An 18,298-nucleotide genomic window follows, 5' to 3' on the forward strand; every position below is an offset into this window, starting at 1 on the left:
GGAAACAGCCTAACAAAAGTGGGTACTTTGCCTCTTTCTCCCAAATCTTTTGTTGCCTTTTTGTTTTCTGCTGATGGTTTACATTAAGCCCCACATATTGCGAGTTGTGTGTGTCTTGTCCATTGATGAGAAAAGTCAGGATTTGACCATAATATCCTCTGTAGACCATAGGAAACCAGTACAAGTTTCTGCCTGAAGTAATGATAATGATATTGGCACTCATATTTTGATTGGCCTTAAGTGTTTTTGGTGGGTTATCATCTTTAACACTTATAACGCTGTGAGAGAGGGGCTGTTGTCTCCATTTTACAGGTAAGGAAACTGAAGCTCAGAGGTGATAAGCTGTTTGGCCCCAGGTCTTATAGTTAGTATGTGGCAGTGCTAGAATTCAGCCCCAGGCAGTCTAACCCCAGAACTTGTGCCGTAACCTTCTCCTGGTTGACTTCTTATATGCATCTATCTGCACTGCAGATGGGGAAAGGTATTTCCATTTGGAAAGATGCAACTCCATGATAGCTGGTGCCTCTTGACCCCAGTTTTATGGAAGTTTCTTTATAAATGTTTAAGATTTGTGTATGCCATGTGGGCTATAGGGTCTGCTGCTTGTTTATTATGTCAGAGGAGTGTCTCTGCTCATTAGCAAACACTCCAGACTTATCTCTTCTTATGGCAGGTCTGAACTCCATTCTTTTTGCAATTAATATTGACAACAAGGATTTAAATGGGCAGAGTAAGTTTGCTCCTAGTGTGTCAGACCTCTTAAAGGAATCAACGCAGAACGTGACCTCCTTGCTGAAGGAATCCACACAAGGAATGAGCAGCCTTCTCAGGGAGATCACAGCATCCTCTGCTGTCTCCATCCTCATCAAACCTGAACAGGAGACCGACCCTCTGCCTGTTGTGTCCAAGAATGTCAGTGCTGGTGAGTGAGAAGGGAACCATGAGGTAGAACAGAGAAAGGTCGCTTAAAAGCACTGTAGGCCGTGGTTGTGGTGGATGTATCTTGTTATCTAACTTGAGGTTACTGTCCCACTTCTAAAAGTGCCAAGGGGAATGAAATATGATTTCTTTGCATTTTCAGTGAATGTTTGTATTTATTTATTTTACTTAAACTTATTCACTCCAAAAGGGATCTGAGAGCCTTATCTGGATGGGGAGAAGATAATAGGGTAGAAAAGCAAATAGCTAAATCAGAGAAAGCTGTGAAAGTGAGGGTGTGATCATCATATGAAGCCAGATGAGGATGGATCTCCATTCATTTATTCCTTTGTCCATTCTTCGGTTCGTTCATTTATTACATTCTATGTGCTAGGCACTGAGCTAAGTGAGTAAGATGATTGCCATCGTTTAACCTACAGTCTCCTTTGGGTTGGGTTGGGTAGGCATCTAGTGACAAATTATAATGAATTTTCCTTATGATAAGTGGGATGAAAGCCAAGCATAGGGTGCTATGGAGAATGTATGCTATTGGACTGCCTCCTTTGGGGAGTGACATTTAACTGCGGTACTAGGGGACGGAGGAGTTGGCCAGCTTTGATTCTAAGCTATGGAGAGGCAAAAGAAAGTTGGCTCAGTTAAGATTAATTTGTGAGAAGTTTACAGTACCCCTTGAGCCTTCTGGGATATCCAGAATGTTTCTACAACAAGATTGGAAAATTTGGGTTTAGGTACTTAGTCCTAAAATTCCCAAATCTCCTAAAGAAGCCAATAATCTTAGCCATCCCTTTGGAATTATTAATTATGGTGAAAACTCAGAACCTCAAGGACCCAGTAGGGGCTTGGTACCTGCTGGCTTTATCTGTTTGGCCCTCTCATTCTTGAGCAGAGATCCCCCAGGTGAATGATGTAGGAAATATGACTGTCAAGGGCTTTGTGTATCAGTCACTGGAATTTGAATACCCAAAGGAGCATTATTCCTATCCACTTTTGGAACTCTGCTTTTGAAATTGTCTCAGTGCTGTGGTATGCTGGCAAGGGATCAGCATGTCAAAACTGGTCTAGATGGATTAGATATTTTGGAAATGACTCAGATGGTCTTACCCAAGTTGATTATTAAGATGCATGAAGAAATGGGCTCATCTCAGTGCTAATTTCTAAGGCACCCCCGGTTTCTGTTTCATTTAGCCTTTGCTTTGTATCAGTCTTCTCTAAAATATAGTGGCTTAAAATGACCATGATTTATTATCCCTTATGATTCTGTGGGTTTCACCTGGGCTCACTCATGATCCTGCATTCAGCTGGTGACTTAGTGGGACGATCCAAGACGGCCTCACTCACATGTCTGGAATTGGTTTTGGCTTCTAGCTGAATACCTTATTTCCCCTACATGTGGCGCCTCATCCTCCAAGAAGCTTCCTTACCAGATGGTCTCAAGGCAGCTTTCCAAGAGGGTGAAGGCAGAAGCTGCAAGATCCCTTAAGGCCTGGGTCTAACTCACACACCATTGTTTCTGCCATAATAACATGGCAAATCGAAGTGGCTGCTTAGATGGACTAATTATAATGTATGCTTTATCGTGTTTGTTGAAATGGGAAGCAGAGGCCCCCTTCTATTTTGCTCAGTCTTCTGTAGACTTTTTTCAAGTATTTAAAAAAAAATCTGAATTTTATTTCTCAATAGAATAGTAGGATTTTTCCACAGTCTAGAGGCAAGATGGCTTGATCATCTCTTTATCTGGCTTACTTTTTCTTGTACCTTACGTTTTCTTCTGCCAGATGCCAAAAGTAAAAGGGAGCGAAAGAAGAAGAAGAAGGTGACCAACATTATCTCCTTTGACGAGGAGGATGAGCAGAACTCTGGTGACATTTTTAAGAAGATAGCCGGGGCGGGGGAGAGCTCAGAGGAGAACTCCGACCGCTCCTCTGTCAACATCATTTCAGCCTTTGAAAGCCCTTTTGGGCCAAATTCCAATGGAAGTCAGAGCAGCAGCTCGTGGAAAATTGATTCTCTGTCTTTGAATGGGGAGTTTGGGTACCAGAAGCTTGACGTGAAAAGCATTGATGATGAAGATGTCGATGAAAACGAGGATGGTGTGTACCAGCACATGCTGGGAAGAAAGTGCTCCGGTCGCTCAGAGTCGCCTGAGAAGTAAGTTCCACGTCAGCTTTTGATGATGGGTGTTGACATAACTGCTTGCTCTTTACCAGTGTTGGGTGAAATAAGAGCGAGCGCCGTTTTAAATTCATTTAGGGCGTTACTCGTTTTTCAGATATCTTGATTTAGGAGGAAGGAGTGTTAGCTTGCTATTCTCCTGGGAACTAAGAAGAGGGGAAGGGAGAATATTTGACGGTAACTATGTCAAAGTTAATGTCAAGATGTGTGTCTTGAAATTCTTGCTTAAATACACCTTTCACTTTTTTTGTTTTTTTAAAATGCAATTTTATTGCAATATATTCACACACCATATAATCCATTCAAAGTATACAATCAGTGACTCACAGTGTTATATAGTTGTGCAGTCATCACCACAATCAAATTTAGAGCATTTTCATTACTCCAAAAAAATAAAAATGAAAATAAAAAGGAACACTGAAAACATTCCATACTCCTTATCTCTCCCTATTATTTATTTATTTAGTCTTTATTTTGTCTCATAAAAATTATCTCATGAAATCTCATCTTCCCATACACTGGATAAAGAGAGTATCACTCACAAGGTTTTCACAATTACATGATCACACGATAAAAGCTATATAGTTATACAATTATCATCAAGAATCATATCTACTAGATTGAAGTTCAGCAGTTTCAGGTATTTCCTTCTAGCTATTCCAATACACTAACAACCAAAAACGGATATCTATATAATGCATAAGAATACCCTTCAGAATGACCTCTTGACTCCATTTGAAGTCTCTCAGCCACTGAAACTTTATTTTGTTTCATTTCTCTTCCTCCTTTTTGTCAAGAAGGCTTTCTCAATCCCACAGTGCCATGGCCAGGGTCATCCCTGCTGGGTCATGACCCATGTTGTCAGGGAGACTTAGACCCCTGAGATTCACGGCCCACGTAGTAGGGAGGGTAATGAGTTTATTTGCAGAGTTGGCTGAGAGGGAGAGGCCACATCAGAGCAACAAAAGAGGTTCTCTGGGGGTGATTCTTAGGCATAATTATAAGTAGGCTTAGCTTCTCCTTTGCAGAAATAAGTTTCATAAGGGCAAGTCCCAAGATTGAGGGCATGACTTACTAATTTGCGAGTCCCTAATGCTTGTGAGAATATCAGGACTTCCCCAGGTGTGGAAGTTTAATATTTCCACATTTTCCCCAGTCTCTCAAAGGGACTTTGCAAATATTTTTTTATTTTCTGCCCTAAGTACTCTGAGGTGTATCTGAGTACTATATTAACTTGTACAGAATAACAAGATTTCATATTTTAGGTTCCATGTATTTATGTTTTTTAAATAAACTGACCATACAGGTTAAGTTAGATAGTGTGCTACAGAAAATATAAATTTTGTACCAAATGAACATCTCTTAAATAACAGTTAAAACTCAAGAATAGATGTGACTGTTATTAGAGCTTACAATCTTGGAACCTTTATAATAAGTCTTATCCTTCATCATCGACTGCTCAATCCCTGCCCGTGTTCTGTCCCTTGATAACCTACGCTCTTGAATTCAGTTCTCAGCATTCACATCTTTCACTTTTGTTGCCTGGATTTTCCTTGTTTCTCTAACTTGCCACTAGCATAGAAAGCTCAGAGAAAGGCAGGGTTATTCTAGAGACTAGTCATGGGCAGATAATTTCTATGTTTATCTGCAGGGGTGTGAACAACAGTAATTTGCCTGCATTTGCTACTTTAACATTTGGTTTGCTGTAGGTTTATACCCATGGAAGGGGCTTGATGCACTTGAAGGCGTAAAGCAGGAAAGCACAGCCAAGAGCTGGGGTCTTGTTGACCACCATGTGGCTTCCTGTTGGACAAGCTGCTTCACCTCCCAGGGCCTTGGGTCTCACCTGAGACCTGGGAAGAATGAAGCACCTGCTTCGCAGGGTTGCTGTCGAGCCCATGAGTTGCTGCGGGTGGGGCCTCTGGTGTGGTGCTGGCACACTGAGTCAGATGCAATACCTGTCAGCCACTGTCCTCATAATTCTTTTATTGTCAGATAAGCTTGCGACTTTCACAAATTCCTCTGCATATTAGGATGCATAACCCCATCCTAAGTGTAGCTGACTTCAAGACCCAACCCATTAAAGTATAAAATGAATATACCGAAATGTGTCTTTCTCTGTGCACGAAACTCCACGATATGATTAAGGGCCACAATCTGTCCAGCCCTAAGCTTGTCATTTTCATACGGTTTTAATTATAAGCTTGTTTTTTCTCTCTCTCCCTTGTGGGGAATAAAAACAAAAATATTATGTATAAGAATTTCAAGGAGAGGAAAATATTCTTCATGAGGCCATGCCTAATTTTGCTTTTGCTTTCCCTCTAGTCCACATTTCATGGACACCCGTGTTGGCAGCTTTGCCTTACTGCTTGTCTATACTGTACCAGCTGCCAGGGGGCCCTTTATCTACCTCATCTTCACACTTTCACCACCCTGTGGTTACTGGGCATCACCTCTGATTTACAGCTGAAAGAATTGGATTCTGTGGAGGGTTGAGATTTGTTAAAGCCAGTGGCAAAGCTGGGGTTTAGGTTAGCATATATTGGACTCCAAAGCTTTTGCTGTCAAAAATGTTTCTACATAATTATGAATATAGGTTGGTTGAAGTTCAATCAGATCCATATGTCACTATTTACTAAAGGACTCCCCCATTGTTGAACATTTAGGTTATTGGTGGTTTGTTTCTGTTTTTTGTTAAAAGCCACTCTGAAATGGACATTTTCACACCAAAGGCTCTTTTCTACTCCTGTATCATTTATGTTGGGCTGGCTTCCCAGCGCCCTTGTTCTTGGCCACAGGGTGTGAAAGTGTTCATACCTAGTATGCAAGTCTTGTGACGTGCCTTCGATTTTAATCTGGGCCTTGTAGGGAACGCCTCTTGCATTCCCTGGCTGTATGAGTGAGTGCATCCTTAGGAGTTGATTCCCTTCTTGGGTTATTTGGCTTCAAATACAATTGTTCCTCTTCCCGCCTCATCAGTGCCAGCAGAGGGCAGCTTGATGGGTGAGCACAGCTTGCAGCTGAGGTGGCCTTGGCATCGTGAGGTGCAAAAGCACAAACTGTGCAGGACTACCCCTGCAAGGCCCGAGGCCCCCGGAGGCCACTGGGCCTCCTGCAGATTATAGACAACCTCGCCCTGCAGAAAGTGGGGATCGTGATCGAACATTCTGCAGAGCATCCAGGGAAAAGAGCAGAGGAAGGAGGAGCTGGCTGCTGGGTAATGCTTTCAGTTTGACCTAATGTTCACATGAAAGCACAAACAGATTGTGGACCAGGAAAAGCACATCTGTGGATTGTGACTTTGCCCATGGCAAAGTCGGAATTCTGTCATTTAAGTGTCCAGGTTGGACTTATGCTTTGGTTTACAGGTAATTAAACCACTTCATGGTGATGCCCTCCTGCCTCATATTTACCAACATACTGGCTTTGCACTTTTTCTTTAAGGGGATAAAACCTATATTATAGGAAGGAATTTTCCTCCTACTCAGTATGACCCCAATAGGGAAATGGGGTGAAAACATAATTCAAAAAGAATTTCAAATACATGGGAAAATGTTGTACCTTACTAGTAACTAAGAAAATGCAGTGAAACAAGATATCATATTTCACCTGTCAGATTTGCCAAGCTTCACTATGAGAACTGGATAGAAGTCAAGCTCTGGGGTTAGCACCTGGGGGTGGGGTGGGGTGGGGGGCAGGCTGGCTCCTCGGGGTATCCTCAGTGCACAGCAGAGCTCCAGGCACCCAGCGGGTGTTTGGTGGATCTCTGTGGGGAATCAATGATTGGGAAGGCGAGTGCACAGGGTGCCTTCTCCCAGCTGGGAGGAGTGGCAGCCCTTGAGGGAACCAGCTCCACAAACTACCAGGAGCCTTAAGAATGTTTGTACCACTCGATTTAGCAATTCCTCCATGGAAATCCAGCCGGAGGATTCACTGCCAAGGGAAACAGTTGATGCATCTGGATAGCTTGGCCCTTATGCAGAGAAGCCAAACACTGGAGCTGACCTGAACGTGCAACCTCAGAGGAATGGTTCATAGCAAGATCTTACCTGTTCCTAACATTCAGGGTTGCAAACATCTTTAAGTACTGCTTATGAATTAATGTTCAATGATAAAAACAAGATACAAAATTCTATACTTCATTTCATTATGACCCTAAGATATTAGTTAACCCAGTTTTGTTTTGATAATGTGGCTATGGGTGTTTTTTTTTTTTAATTTTTAATTTCTTTTTGGGGGGTATATTCTAGGTTTTTAAATAAGTATGTCCTAAAAAGCACTTTTTTTTAATCCACCTGCTATATGATTAAGCCAGATAAGATGTGTTAAAAAATGCTTTGAAATTTGCTACACTAAATTTAGTTATCTACTTTGAATTCTGGAGAAAAAGTATGATATGTACTACCCAAGTTGGGAGCTTTATTCACCAGATGGATGAAGGTTACAAAATCCAATGGAAAGAAAAGTAACTAATAAAGCATAAAGGAAACACACACACTGTGCCGGTTTGAATGTATTATGTGCCTCAGAAAAAGCCATATTCTTTGATGCAGTCTTGTGGGGCAGACGTTTTGGTGCTGTAGGTGATAACTCTGATGAGATATTTCAAGGCCATTCAGGGTGGGCCTTGATCAGTGGAGCCATCTAAGTGAGCTGACGGGCAGAGGGAACTTAGTGCAGCTGTGAGTGACGTTTTGAAGAGGAGCTACAGCCAAGAGGGACACTTTGAAGAAAGCACAGGAGCTGCAGATGAGAGACAGTTTGAAGATGGCTGTTGAAAGAAGACTCTTGCTCCGGAGAAGCTGAAAGAGGACAAATATCCCAATGTCACGCAACTAAGAGTGACATTTTTGAGGAACTGCAGCCTAGAGAGGAACGTCCTGGGAGAAAGCCATTTTGAAACCAGAACTCCAGAGCACACGCCAGCCACATTGCCTTCCCAGCTAACAGAGGTTTTCCAGACACCATTGACCATCCTCCAGTGAAGGTACCCGATTGCTGATGTGGTTACTTTGGACACTTTATGGCCTTAAGACTAACTGTGTAACCAAATAAACCCCCTTTTATAAAAGCCAATCCATCTCTGGTGTTTTGCATTCTGGCAGCATTAGCAAACTAGAACACACACAGACACACACAGACACACACAGACACACACACACACACACAAAGTATGTTCTACTTTTCTGATGAAAAACAATACCCATAATTTTGCTTTTAAGCTAGTTATGACATTGTATTCTGAATTGGGCACTGCTTATGGAATCACTTTAATGTAACTCCTTTTTGAAGCTGTGGCACAAGGTGACCTCCTTTAACTGTGTCCCAAGCCATAGCGTGGTGGGCCCTGGCTCCACCTTGTGCTCTGCATTTCTTGCTGAGACGTGACAAACGTTCCCTAAGAAGCCAGCAAAAAATCTCACCTGCCCGGAGATGGTGAAGTGGACTGGGAAAGGATTGTTGTTTTGGCCACCTTCTCCTGTGAGGGTGCCCTGACACCTTCTAGTGTCCCCTTGGTCACCAGCTGCTAGATTGGAGCCCCAGGAGGGTTAGAGACAAGCACCAAGTTTATCCAGGAACGGAGTAGACTCTTTTGTCTCCAGTCTGTTGTCCGAGAGTCTTGTTAACTACAGAGTTAAACCCCAAAACTTGCAGTGTTCTGTAAGGCTTGTTTCCCCCTTGTTCACTGCACAGTGAGTGCCAAATATATGACTACAAGCTAGAGAGGGCTGAAAGGAGAATCTTCAGATGACAGGCCTCTAAGACAGGGGTTGGCAGGTTACATCAGCAGGCCAAATCTGGCCCTGAGCCTTAGGTTGGTGACTTTATGTTTTAAAGATTAACAACCACAACTACAAAAAGGAACAGAGATGACTATGCAGCAGAGACCACCTGGCCCACAAAGCCTAAAATATTTACTATCTGGCCCTTTACAGAAAAAATTCATTGTTCCCTGCTCTAAAATAAAAGAAAAACTACACGGTTCTGTCACACGGTGGGCAGGAGGCTGGCAACCCATCCTATCTGGGCTTGGAAGAACTGGGCTGGTATCCCATGGCTTGGTTCTGTGGCTGGGTGACCTCGGACAAGTCACGTAATGTTTTTGACCTCCCTCCTTCCCTTCCTTCCTTTCTCTCTCTCTCCCTTCCTCCTCTCTTGCTTTCTTCCCTTCCCTTCCTTCCCCTTTCCTTTATTTTCTTTCCTTTCTTTCTTCCTCACCCTCCCCTTTCTCTCTCCCCTTTGTCTCTCCCCCTTCTCGTCCCCCCTCTGTCTCCCCCCTCTCCCACTTCTCTCTCCCCCTTCTTACCACTTCTCTCCTTCCCTTCTCTCTCTCCCCCCTTCTCTCTCCCTGCTTCTCTCTCCAATTCTCTCTTTCCCTCCTCTGTCCCCACTCTGTCCCCACCGCCTCACCCTTCTCTCCTTCCCTTCTCTCTCTCCCCTCCTTCCCTCCCCCTGTTCCCCATCTGTGGGTGGGTATGATTATGATTTTTGGTTTCCTTTTTGGACTTCTTTATCGACTGAGTTCCAGAGTGATTTTATAAACTTTAAAGTACTACACAAATTCCCCAGAGGCAAGTGCTGCAATGGACAAGTTCTCTTAAACAAGTTCACCTGAACACACTGGGTGTTATAAAAAATGGGCATGTTAGTTTTGCACTTTGTCATATGATCCTGGCTAATATTTGAGCTGATTCCCTTTCTTAGGAGGGACCCAGAAACGACCTGGTAGGATTCTGTCCTTTTACCCATGAGGATTGGAGAACCAGTGAGGTTAAGTAAGCCTAGCCCAAGGTCACGTGGCTGCCATTGTTTCAGAACCCTGAACGCCAGTTGCCTCTTGCTTCAGCACTTTGCTGTCCTGTTCCCTTCCCTTCCACCCTGCTTGTCCCTCCTCTTCACCCACGTACCTCCTGTGCTTCCTTTAGCCCTCGGCTCTGATCTCCCTTCTTCAAGGATGCCTTCCCTTTCCTGGTTCTTCTTGTTCTACACTCTCATGCTCCCTGATCTTTCCTGAGCTGCAGTTTTACACCTTCTTGCATGATTATTTGATTCTTGTCTGTGCCCTCCACCTGACTGTAAGCACTGAGAGGACAGGATAGAGACTGCTTGCCCTTTGACCTCTGGAGTGAGGCTGGCCCACAGTAGATGCCCAGGAAACCCTGGTTGGGACAAGGCAAGCCGGGGACCTGGATCTCAGCGGCACTTTCCCAGCCCACAACCTGCGGCTCCTTCTCTCCTCAGCCCCTCCTGGCCTGGTCAGCTCCCATTGGGCCCTCGTGGTGAGTTATGCATGTGTGGGGGCTCTTCACCGTGTCACACCACTGTATTCTTTCACCTTAGGCCTCTGGATGCGAACACCTGCCTCTCCCAGATGCACAGGTGGGCTCCGTTGCAGGTGCTGCATGGTGACGCCGATGTCCTCTTCCCTGTCAGTGGCCCTGAAGGTGGGTGTCTCCTGAGGACTCTTCTCTTCTGCTGAGAGCTGGGGCTCCCAGGACTGGTGGGAGCATGGGGCCACCTTTCAGGTAGGAATGGGAGCATTTGAACAGTGAGGGGCTTGTCGAAGTTCTGAAGTAACAGGGAACATTGCTTCTGTTCTTGCTGAACCTGGGTTTTTCTCAAGCACCCTCGGCTTAGTGAGTAGTGGGCTGAACCCACCGGCAAGTCACCAGGGAGGCCCTGTTTTTTTTCTCCCTAGTGACTTATTAGACTTGTTCATGTAGAAGTTGACCATGAATGATTTGTTATATCTGCCTTTGAGAAGGGGAAGGTCACTGAACTCATATTGATAAAGGCCTGGGCACCCTTTGCAGAATAGTCTTGGGGATCAGGGAGTAGCTTGGTTAAAACCTGCTTTGTTACGTGTGGGTGTTTCTGTAGCACTCCCTGTGGTTAAGCACGTGTATGTGTGTGGTTTGTTATTGTTTTCTTTAGCTAGAGCAGGTCTCACAGGCCGTGGATGAGCCCCGGCTGGCTTGCGATGGACGTGCAGTGCAGCTGGCGCAGCACCTGGCACAGAGAACTCCTTTGTTGCCACTCACTGGCCCTGAAGCCTGCCGGGTCAGGCAGGACTCAGCCCATCCCGCTTATGTGCCCCCTCAATTTCTTAGGAAACACATGTTCCTCCTCTGGGTCCAGATTTAGGAAATTGTGGCTAGGGCCCGCCTGGCTGCTCAGGAAGTTGTTGAAATTCTGAACTGGATGGTCGGCTGTTGTTCTTGTCAGTTGGCAGGGAACGGAGAACGCCTCAAACCAGCTCGAGCAGCGAGACAGGTTGGGATGTTTCCTGGTAGTGGTGAAGCATGGGGGTCTGAGCCTGTCTCAGCTCTAGAGTCACATGAGCTTGGGCCAGCTACTGCTCCAGCGACGGTGTCCCCGGCTGTCAGTGAGGCTGCCGCAGGGCATGTGGTTCCATCCTCAGTGTCCATCAGTCTCAGGCTCCGCGTGTGGAAAGGAGGTGAGGACGACAACTGCCGCCAACACTTCAGCTTGGGCTCCAGTGAGCCACACCCTCTTCCCCACAGCTGCCTGGGCCGGGCTGTTCTGTTCTCTCACCTCCGCTCAGGGCTATGGGGGAGATTCCGTGAGGTAGTCTGGGGAGAGGACCAGGCTCACGCAAGGCCCCGTGAAAGTTTCCTGTGAGCAACTGCAGGAGTGACTCGACGGGATGGGCCTGGGCCTGGGACGTCACAATGGCGGGGACGTGGTCCTGCCATCTTCCCTCACTTCCTGATGGGGATCTGTCCCCGCCACCACTCTCTCCCCAGTCTGTCTTTGCTTCCTCCTCACTCTCTCCCCCTCCCCTTTTTCCCTGTACTTGGCTGAGTGCCAATGCCATTGCCTCAGGCCTGTGACCTTCCTTCCCCACTGGGATGTCTCTCTGAGGGTCTGAGGTCTGGTGGTCCTGGCTCATTTCTGCAGACCAAGCTGCAGAAGTCCCGCGTCGCTGGTCAGCATCAGCGGCCCCTTTCCCTCAAGTGATCAACCTTGGTCCAGATGCCTGAGCCCTGGGGTGGATGGTTCCCTTGCCGTTGCCCATTTGGCAGCCACATGGACTGGGTGGAGTGTCTGAGAAGGGGCTGGGGGCTTGGAGAGACCAAGTGGTCCCAAAGCATGTCTGTCACCACTGGAGAGTTTAGCATCTTTGCTCCTGGCCTCCAGCTCCTCACCTACTTCCCTGCTTACCTTGTCTCACTCTACGCCCAGGGGGTCTTTTTGTTGGGTTCGTGAATTGTTGCTGAGCTGTGCCGTACATGCAACAGATAGTTTGCTTTAGGGAGCTCCTTGAGTTCTCGTCTGGGCTTCTCTAAACCATGACTCCAGGGACCATTGGCTGGTGGCTCCTGGAGCACTGCTGCTTGCCATTTGCATTGAGGTTTCATCTAGTATTCTATACACACACAGACGCAGACATACAGACACACACACATACACACCCTTTATGTAGACAAGGGCTCCAGGAAAAGTGGCTCCTGGCCAGCCAGGATCCGCTGGAGAAGGCCACCCCCTGGCCGATTTCCCACGGTCCCACCTGTCAGCCTCGCAGGCCTGGGGGCTTGATCTCGTCCCGGTTGATGGGGACTGGAGCTCCCGCTTGTGGTGATCGTGCTCACCGGACATGATGCATGTGAGCCCGTCTGCCCATTTTTTTTTACTTTTGAATTTAAAATCTCATTTATTGCAAGAAAAGTTCATAGAGTTTCTCATAGGAAATAAACAAACAAATAATAGGTTTCATATCACTGTTTGAAAATTAAACAAACCAAAAAACCAACTAGAGTTGTTTCCCAGCAGAGATAAGGGAAACATTTAAAATTTATGAGGAAGTATTAGAATTCTTAAGAGGTCAAATTTACATTATGATTAGTATGGTATTTTAATAGATTATGATCGGTTCAGTAATTAAACTTTATATGTTGCTATTTATATTTGAAATATCTAGAAAATGCAGTATTACTGATTATGTTAAGGGATTTTTATAATTATGTTGACATTAATACTAAACAGTATGCAGATCCGTATTCTAAGCACATGCTTACGTGCCAGACCACATGCTGCATTCTGTTACAGCCGTTGTCCTATTTAATTAGTCACATATCCTGATGATTTAGGTATTGTTATAACCATTCACCAGTGTTGCCAACTTTTTAATTTACTCTGGTAACAAAGTTGTCCAGAGACTTGGAAGCTTGTGGCAGCCTGAGGGGTAGACTTGCTGTGGATAGAAACATTGCCTGGGAAGGCGGATTGTTCTAAGGCTGCGAGAAGATGCTGGAGTCAGAGCTAGGGGACGGGTTACCTGATTGGGAATGCTGAATGGCCTGACACCCTGTGTCCACTGGAGGCCTAATGGCCAGGCGGTGCTGAGATGGGGCACCTCTTCCTTGGGCAGCCCTGGGGGGAGACTGCCAGCCTGGGCCTCTGAGACTTCCTTTGTTTTGCTGTGTTTCTGCCTAGCTTCTGATCAACACGCTCCTGCTCTAGTGATGTTAACTCGCCGTCTCTGATTCTGGCTGGGGAGCTCTTCTGTCTCTTTACTGGTGACTTTGCAGACAGCGAGTTTGCATCTTTGGAGACTTTTCAATCATCTTAGAAAATGTTGGTGCCTTTACTGTCACCACTCTTGGGGGTATTTAGAGAAAGAGAGAGGGAGGGGTTGATGGTTGGGAATAAAAATGGAAATGAGACACATGGCTTGGAAGGATGGAACTTGCTTGCAGCTAAGTCAGAGAAGAAGGGAACCCTGAATGCAGAATTGTCCTTTTGACAATTCTCTGCTTTGGAGCTGCTTTTCTGGGGTTCGGGAGGGACTCAGAGAAGGAAATCCCTGCTCAGTCTCCAGCCTGAGACCCTGGACAAGTAGACGGAGGCTGAGCACAGTCAGCAGGTCCCCTTGGTGTGTACACTTTCAACAATACAAAGCAAATTTACCAACATCTCTTTGGGAGCTCTCCCCCACCCCCTTGCCATTTCAAAGTTTCTTTTAACTGAGAAGAAAAATGCAGGTGAAAAAAATACCTATTTCTACTCATTTGAGGTAGGAAAATGTGATTACTCATTTCTTCATTGAACATCCTGCATTTTTTTTGTTGGGTTTAGCAAATGCAAAGCCTATTTCTGAGTACTTTCTTAGGTTCATTTGAAACCTCGGGTCCTGGAACCCTTTAGGCTCCCATTTCATAGTTTGGTGGGCTGCTATGAAAAAATACCACAGACAGCTTGGCTACCCAAAATTATTGTCTCACAGTTTTGGAGGCTGGAAATCCAAAATCAGGGTGTCAGCAGGGCCGTGCTTTCTCTGAAGTCTGTAGGGTTCTGTCAGTGGCTTGCCAGGTGTCCATGACTCAGTCTCTGCCTCCATCACATGGCTATCTCTCTTCCCATCTGTCTCCAGCTGTGTCCAGGTTTTCTCTGCTTATAAGGACTCCTATCATATTGGTTTAAGGCCCCCCTGATATAATTTGACTTCATTCACGTGGGATCTTCAAAGATTCTATTTACAAATGAGTTCACACCCACAGGACTGGGTGTTAGAACTTGAATATTTCTTGTGGGGGACATGATTTAATCCCTAACACCCATCAAGTCTCAAGTTCTTCAGCTTCTCCTTGTCCTGCCCCAGGTCTTTGGAGTTGTTTGTTGAGGTTGAGGAGGCTCTGCTGTAGTCCTGCTCTGATCTGATACGCTTGGTTTTAGAGCTGGGCTGAGCTGGCATAGTGTCTTGAATGCCTGGTGGGTGATGCTGGCCTTTATTCTGGCCTTGGGTTCCTAATATATGTTTTGGACTCCCCGTCTTTGCTTTAAGGGGCAGAGTCCCACAGCTCCATGCATTAGATTAGAGATGGAGGACAGAACTGAGGGATCTGCTGCAGAAGACCCCTGAGAAGATGTTGAGCCTTTGCACCAGGGGGTGGTGGAAACAGCCTGCAGACGAGGAGTGTGCAAATGTCAGAGAGCCCAGATACCAAGTGACTCTGTGATGGGGGAGGGCGGGTCACACTGAGCTCCCTACCCAGTGGGCAGTGGTGATATGAGAGGGGCAGTTTAGAAGATCAGGATCAGAGGTCAGCCTTGTAGGATATTCTCATGGAACAGGCAGGCAGTCAGAATCATGGGGTTCTAGCCTGAGGTCCTAGCTAGAGGTGAGGGCTCGGGAGTTATCATCTTCAGAGGAGAGAGCTGGTGTCAAGGCCAAGGGGCAGGGAGGACCACGGAGGCATGATTCAGAGATACCTCCACTTAAGGATTGGGGGTGGGGGGCATGGGGGAGGTGGGGAGGACCAAAGAATAGTGTTACGCAGGTATGGGGGAGATTGCCAAGAGGGGGGCTATTCAGCTGGTCATCGGCTGCAGGCAGGTGGGGAGGGAAGGGGACTGAGGTAGGGGTTCCTAGGAGATCCTTTGACAGCAATTCCAGTTGTCCGGGAGGATGAGAGCCTGTGATAGCCGGGGTGGTTATGGAGGAAGATGATGCCATCACCACACAGTGAGTGTTCTCACTGAGTTTTACGTGTATTAAAATGTAAAGTTTAATTCTCTGGGAGGTGCTATCACTGTGTTGGGTGGAGGCACTAATGTCTTCCTATTTTACAGTTGAGGAAACTGGGCACAGAGAGGCTGGATAACTCACTGAATTACAGTGGGGTAGCGGGGACTTGAGCCCAGGCCTTCGGGCTCCAGCGGCAGAACCCTTAAACTACGCACAATTCAGCTGGCAAGGGAGGGGAGGCGGAGAAGCATACTTTCTACTTTGCCTCCGAGCTTCTTGAAAGAGTTAGACTGGAACAGCTAGATGGGGGCAGCAGGGAGAAGAAAAGGTTAGACACATTTTTTTCCCTCTTAAGAGCTGGTAACTTGTTGAGCGTGACTGTAAACCAAACAAGGGAAGGGCTTGAGTACGGAGAGGGTGATAGACAGAAGGGGAGTGGAGGAGGCCGTGGCAGTGGATGGGGCAGCAAGACGTGTTGCCTTCCATCTCTGTACCTCCTCCCCTGATGCAGGGCTGGTTCTGCAGTGAGCATTGACAAATGGGAAGTTTCTGGTATGAGCAAGTGTCCTCTTGGGTGCTGTTGGCCTCATGCCACTGTCAGGCCTAAGGCTCCTGGACTTGGGTTTTCTCTTGGAAGGAGACTTGAGCCGCAGCTAATACGTTTGTGAAAATAGCTAATGTTTCTTGTGTTTGTTCTAGGACTTATTTATGGCCTTTCCCAAATGCCCCAGGGCTAGTGGCTTTTTAGAAAGCTGCAGTGATTTTTTTTAAATGCGATTTTATTGAGATACATTCACACACCATATAATCCATCCAAAGTATACAATCAGTGGCTCACAGTATCATCATATAGCTGTGCATTCATCGCCTCAATCAATTTTAGAACATTTTTTTACTCCAAAATAAAGGAAAAAAAATTAAAAAGAACACCCAAAACAACCCATACCCCATAGCTCCCCCTATTATTTATATATATATATATAGTCTTATTTTATTACTCATCTGCTGATACACGGGATAAACGGACTGTTAGTCACAAAGTTTTCTTGATCACACAGAGTGACTTGGTTTTGAAACCTGCAGATGCTGTCAGCGATTGGGCCATGCTGCCCTCTAGTGCCTGCTTCAAGCCACTACAGGCAGGAGCAATGTTGCCTAAGCTGGTTTCTTAGTCTCTGCTCTGAGGTTGGTTCTGAATTTGGGCTTCACACATGATTCTGGGTGACTCAAGGCAAAAAAGAGAATAGTTTAAGTGGAAGTGTAGAGCCTGATGCTAGATCTGTGATTACGGCTGAAAGAATGAAATGAGCAGCAGATTAGAATCCAGTGGCTGATGAGGAAATATCTGCTTGTACTGTGTCCATGTCTCATGGAGAAAATGAAATGATAAAAATATGACTTTCTCTCCTGATTGTTCTCTGTGCCACAGATGCCCCCCTTGGAAGCCTGGAGAATGGGACAGTACCTGAGGACCACGTGCTCACTGAGCCTGGGCTGCAATTCAGGTGAATATTAGGAAACCAAGTAGGGGCCCTGCTAGGATTAAAGGGCAAGGCCTTGCCTCACATTTTTGTTCAGTTTTAATCTTACATCACAGAAGTTAAAGTCCTTGCCACACTTCATTTGCATATCACATTTACTTTTTACATTTTTTGGGCCAGCTCTGAGCACCTCCTGTATATTATTTGCTGAATGTGAAAAGTAAAATTTAACATTGTAAACTATTTGCTTAATGTTGGCTTTTGTTTTTTTTTAAAAAAAATCCTCAAAATACGTTGATTTGCAAAGGAAGATTTGCCACTGCAGTGAATGGAAAACCAGTATCACTGGTTATAGAGGGCACCTTTAAAACTATGCACTAAGGTTTCTCAGCCGCAGCACTGTCGATATTTTGGGCTGGATAATTCTTTGTCATGGGGCTGTCCTATGCATTGTAGGTTGTTTAGCAGCATCCCTGGCCTCTACTTTCTAGATGCCTGTAGCACCTTCTCCCCACCAGGTGTGACAACCAAAAAATGTCTCCCAAATGTCCCCTGGGAGGCACATTCACTTCCACTTGAGAACCACTGCTATATAGAGTGAAAACCACAGTGTATTAAATCTAGTCTAGTGTTGCTTGCTGAAGAGGTATAAAAGATGCATTGGTGTTAAAATGAGACTGTTTGCTTGACCTTATCACAAAGATGAAAAGAAGATTGAAAATGACCATGTGGCAGAATATTTTTAATACAAATGCCCTTGCACTCTCTGAAATCATCTCTGGCTCTTATTACACACTTTGGGAAAATGTGCATTGAGATAAAACTGGATTTAAGTATGGCTTCTGACACTTTTACTCATTATTTAATTTTGGGTAAGTTCCTTCATTTCTCTGGTCCAGGAGTTGGCAAACTTTTTCTGTTAAGGGCCAGAGAGTAAATATTTTAGTCTTCCTGGACCATAAGTTTTCTGTTGCGACTGCTCAGCTTTGCAGTGGTAGTGTGAAAATAGCCAGAGAGCCTGTGTTAATTAATGGTCATGACTGTGTTCCAATACAACTTTATTTCCAAAGCAGATGGTGGGTCAGACCTGTGGGCCCTAGTTTGCTGACCATTGCTCTAGACCTCAGATTCTTCTTTTGCAAAATGAGACCAGTAACTCTTATCAACCTCATTTTGTGGGGATTATGTGAGGGGATTATGGGGCATAGCTCACTGT

The 18,298-nt window shown here is 45.5% G+C and overlaps 1 protein-coding gene across 3 annotated transcripts in view; it reads left to right on the forward strand.

Moving 5' to 3' along the window:
- The window catches only part of SNX29 (sorting nexin 29), a 582,670-nt gene that overhangs the window by 82,966 nt on the left and 481,406 nt on the right, over positions 1–18,298 (forward strand). For all 3 annotated transcript variants that reach the window (XR_005213521.1, XM_037814025.1, XM_037814026.1), the window contains exons 7-10: positions 674–922; positions 2,715–3,087; positions 10,453–10,556; positions 17,031–17,106. Coding sequence is in view for 2 of the 3 variants with exons in the window: in XM_037814025.1 (XP_037669953.1) it covers positions 674–922; positions 2,715–3,087; positions 10,453–10,556; positions 17,031–17,106 (802 nt within the window). In the remaining variant the exon portion in view is untranslated. The remainder of the gene's footprint in view (positions 1–673; positions 923–2,714; positions 3,088–10,452; positions 10,557–17,030; positions 17,107–18,298) is intronic.

Source organism: Choloepus didactylus, chromosome 21 (assembly GCF_015220235.1).
Source record: "Choloepus didactylus isolate mChoDid1 chromosome 21, mChoDid1.pri, whole genome shotgun sequence".
In the NCBI taxonomy this organism is placed as follows: Eukaryota; Metazoa; Chordata; class Mammalia; order Pilosa; family Megalonychidae; genus Choloepus; species Choloepus didactylus.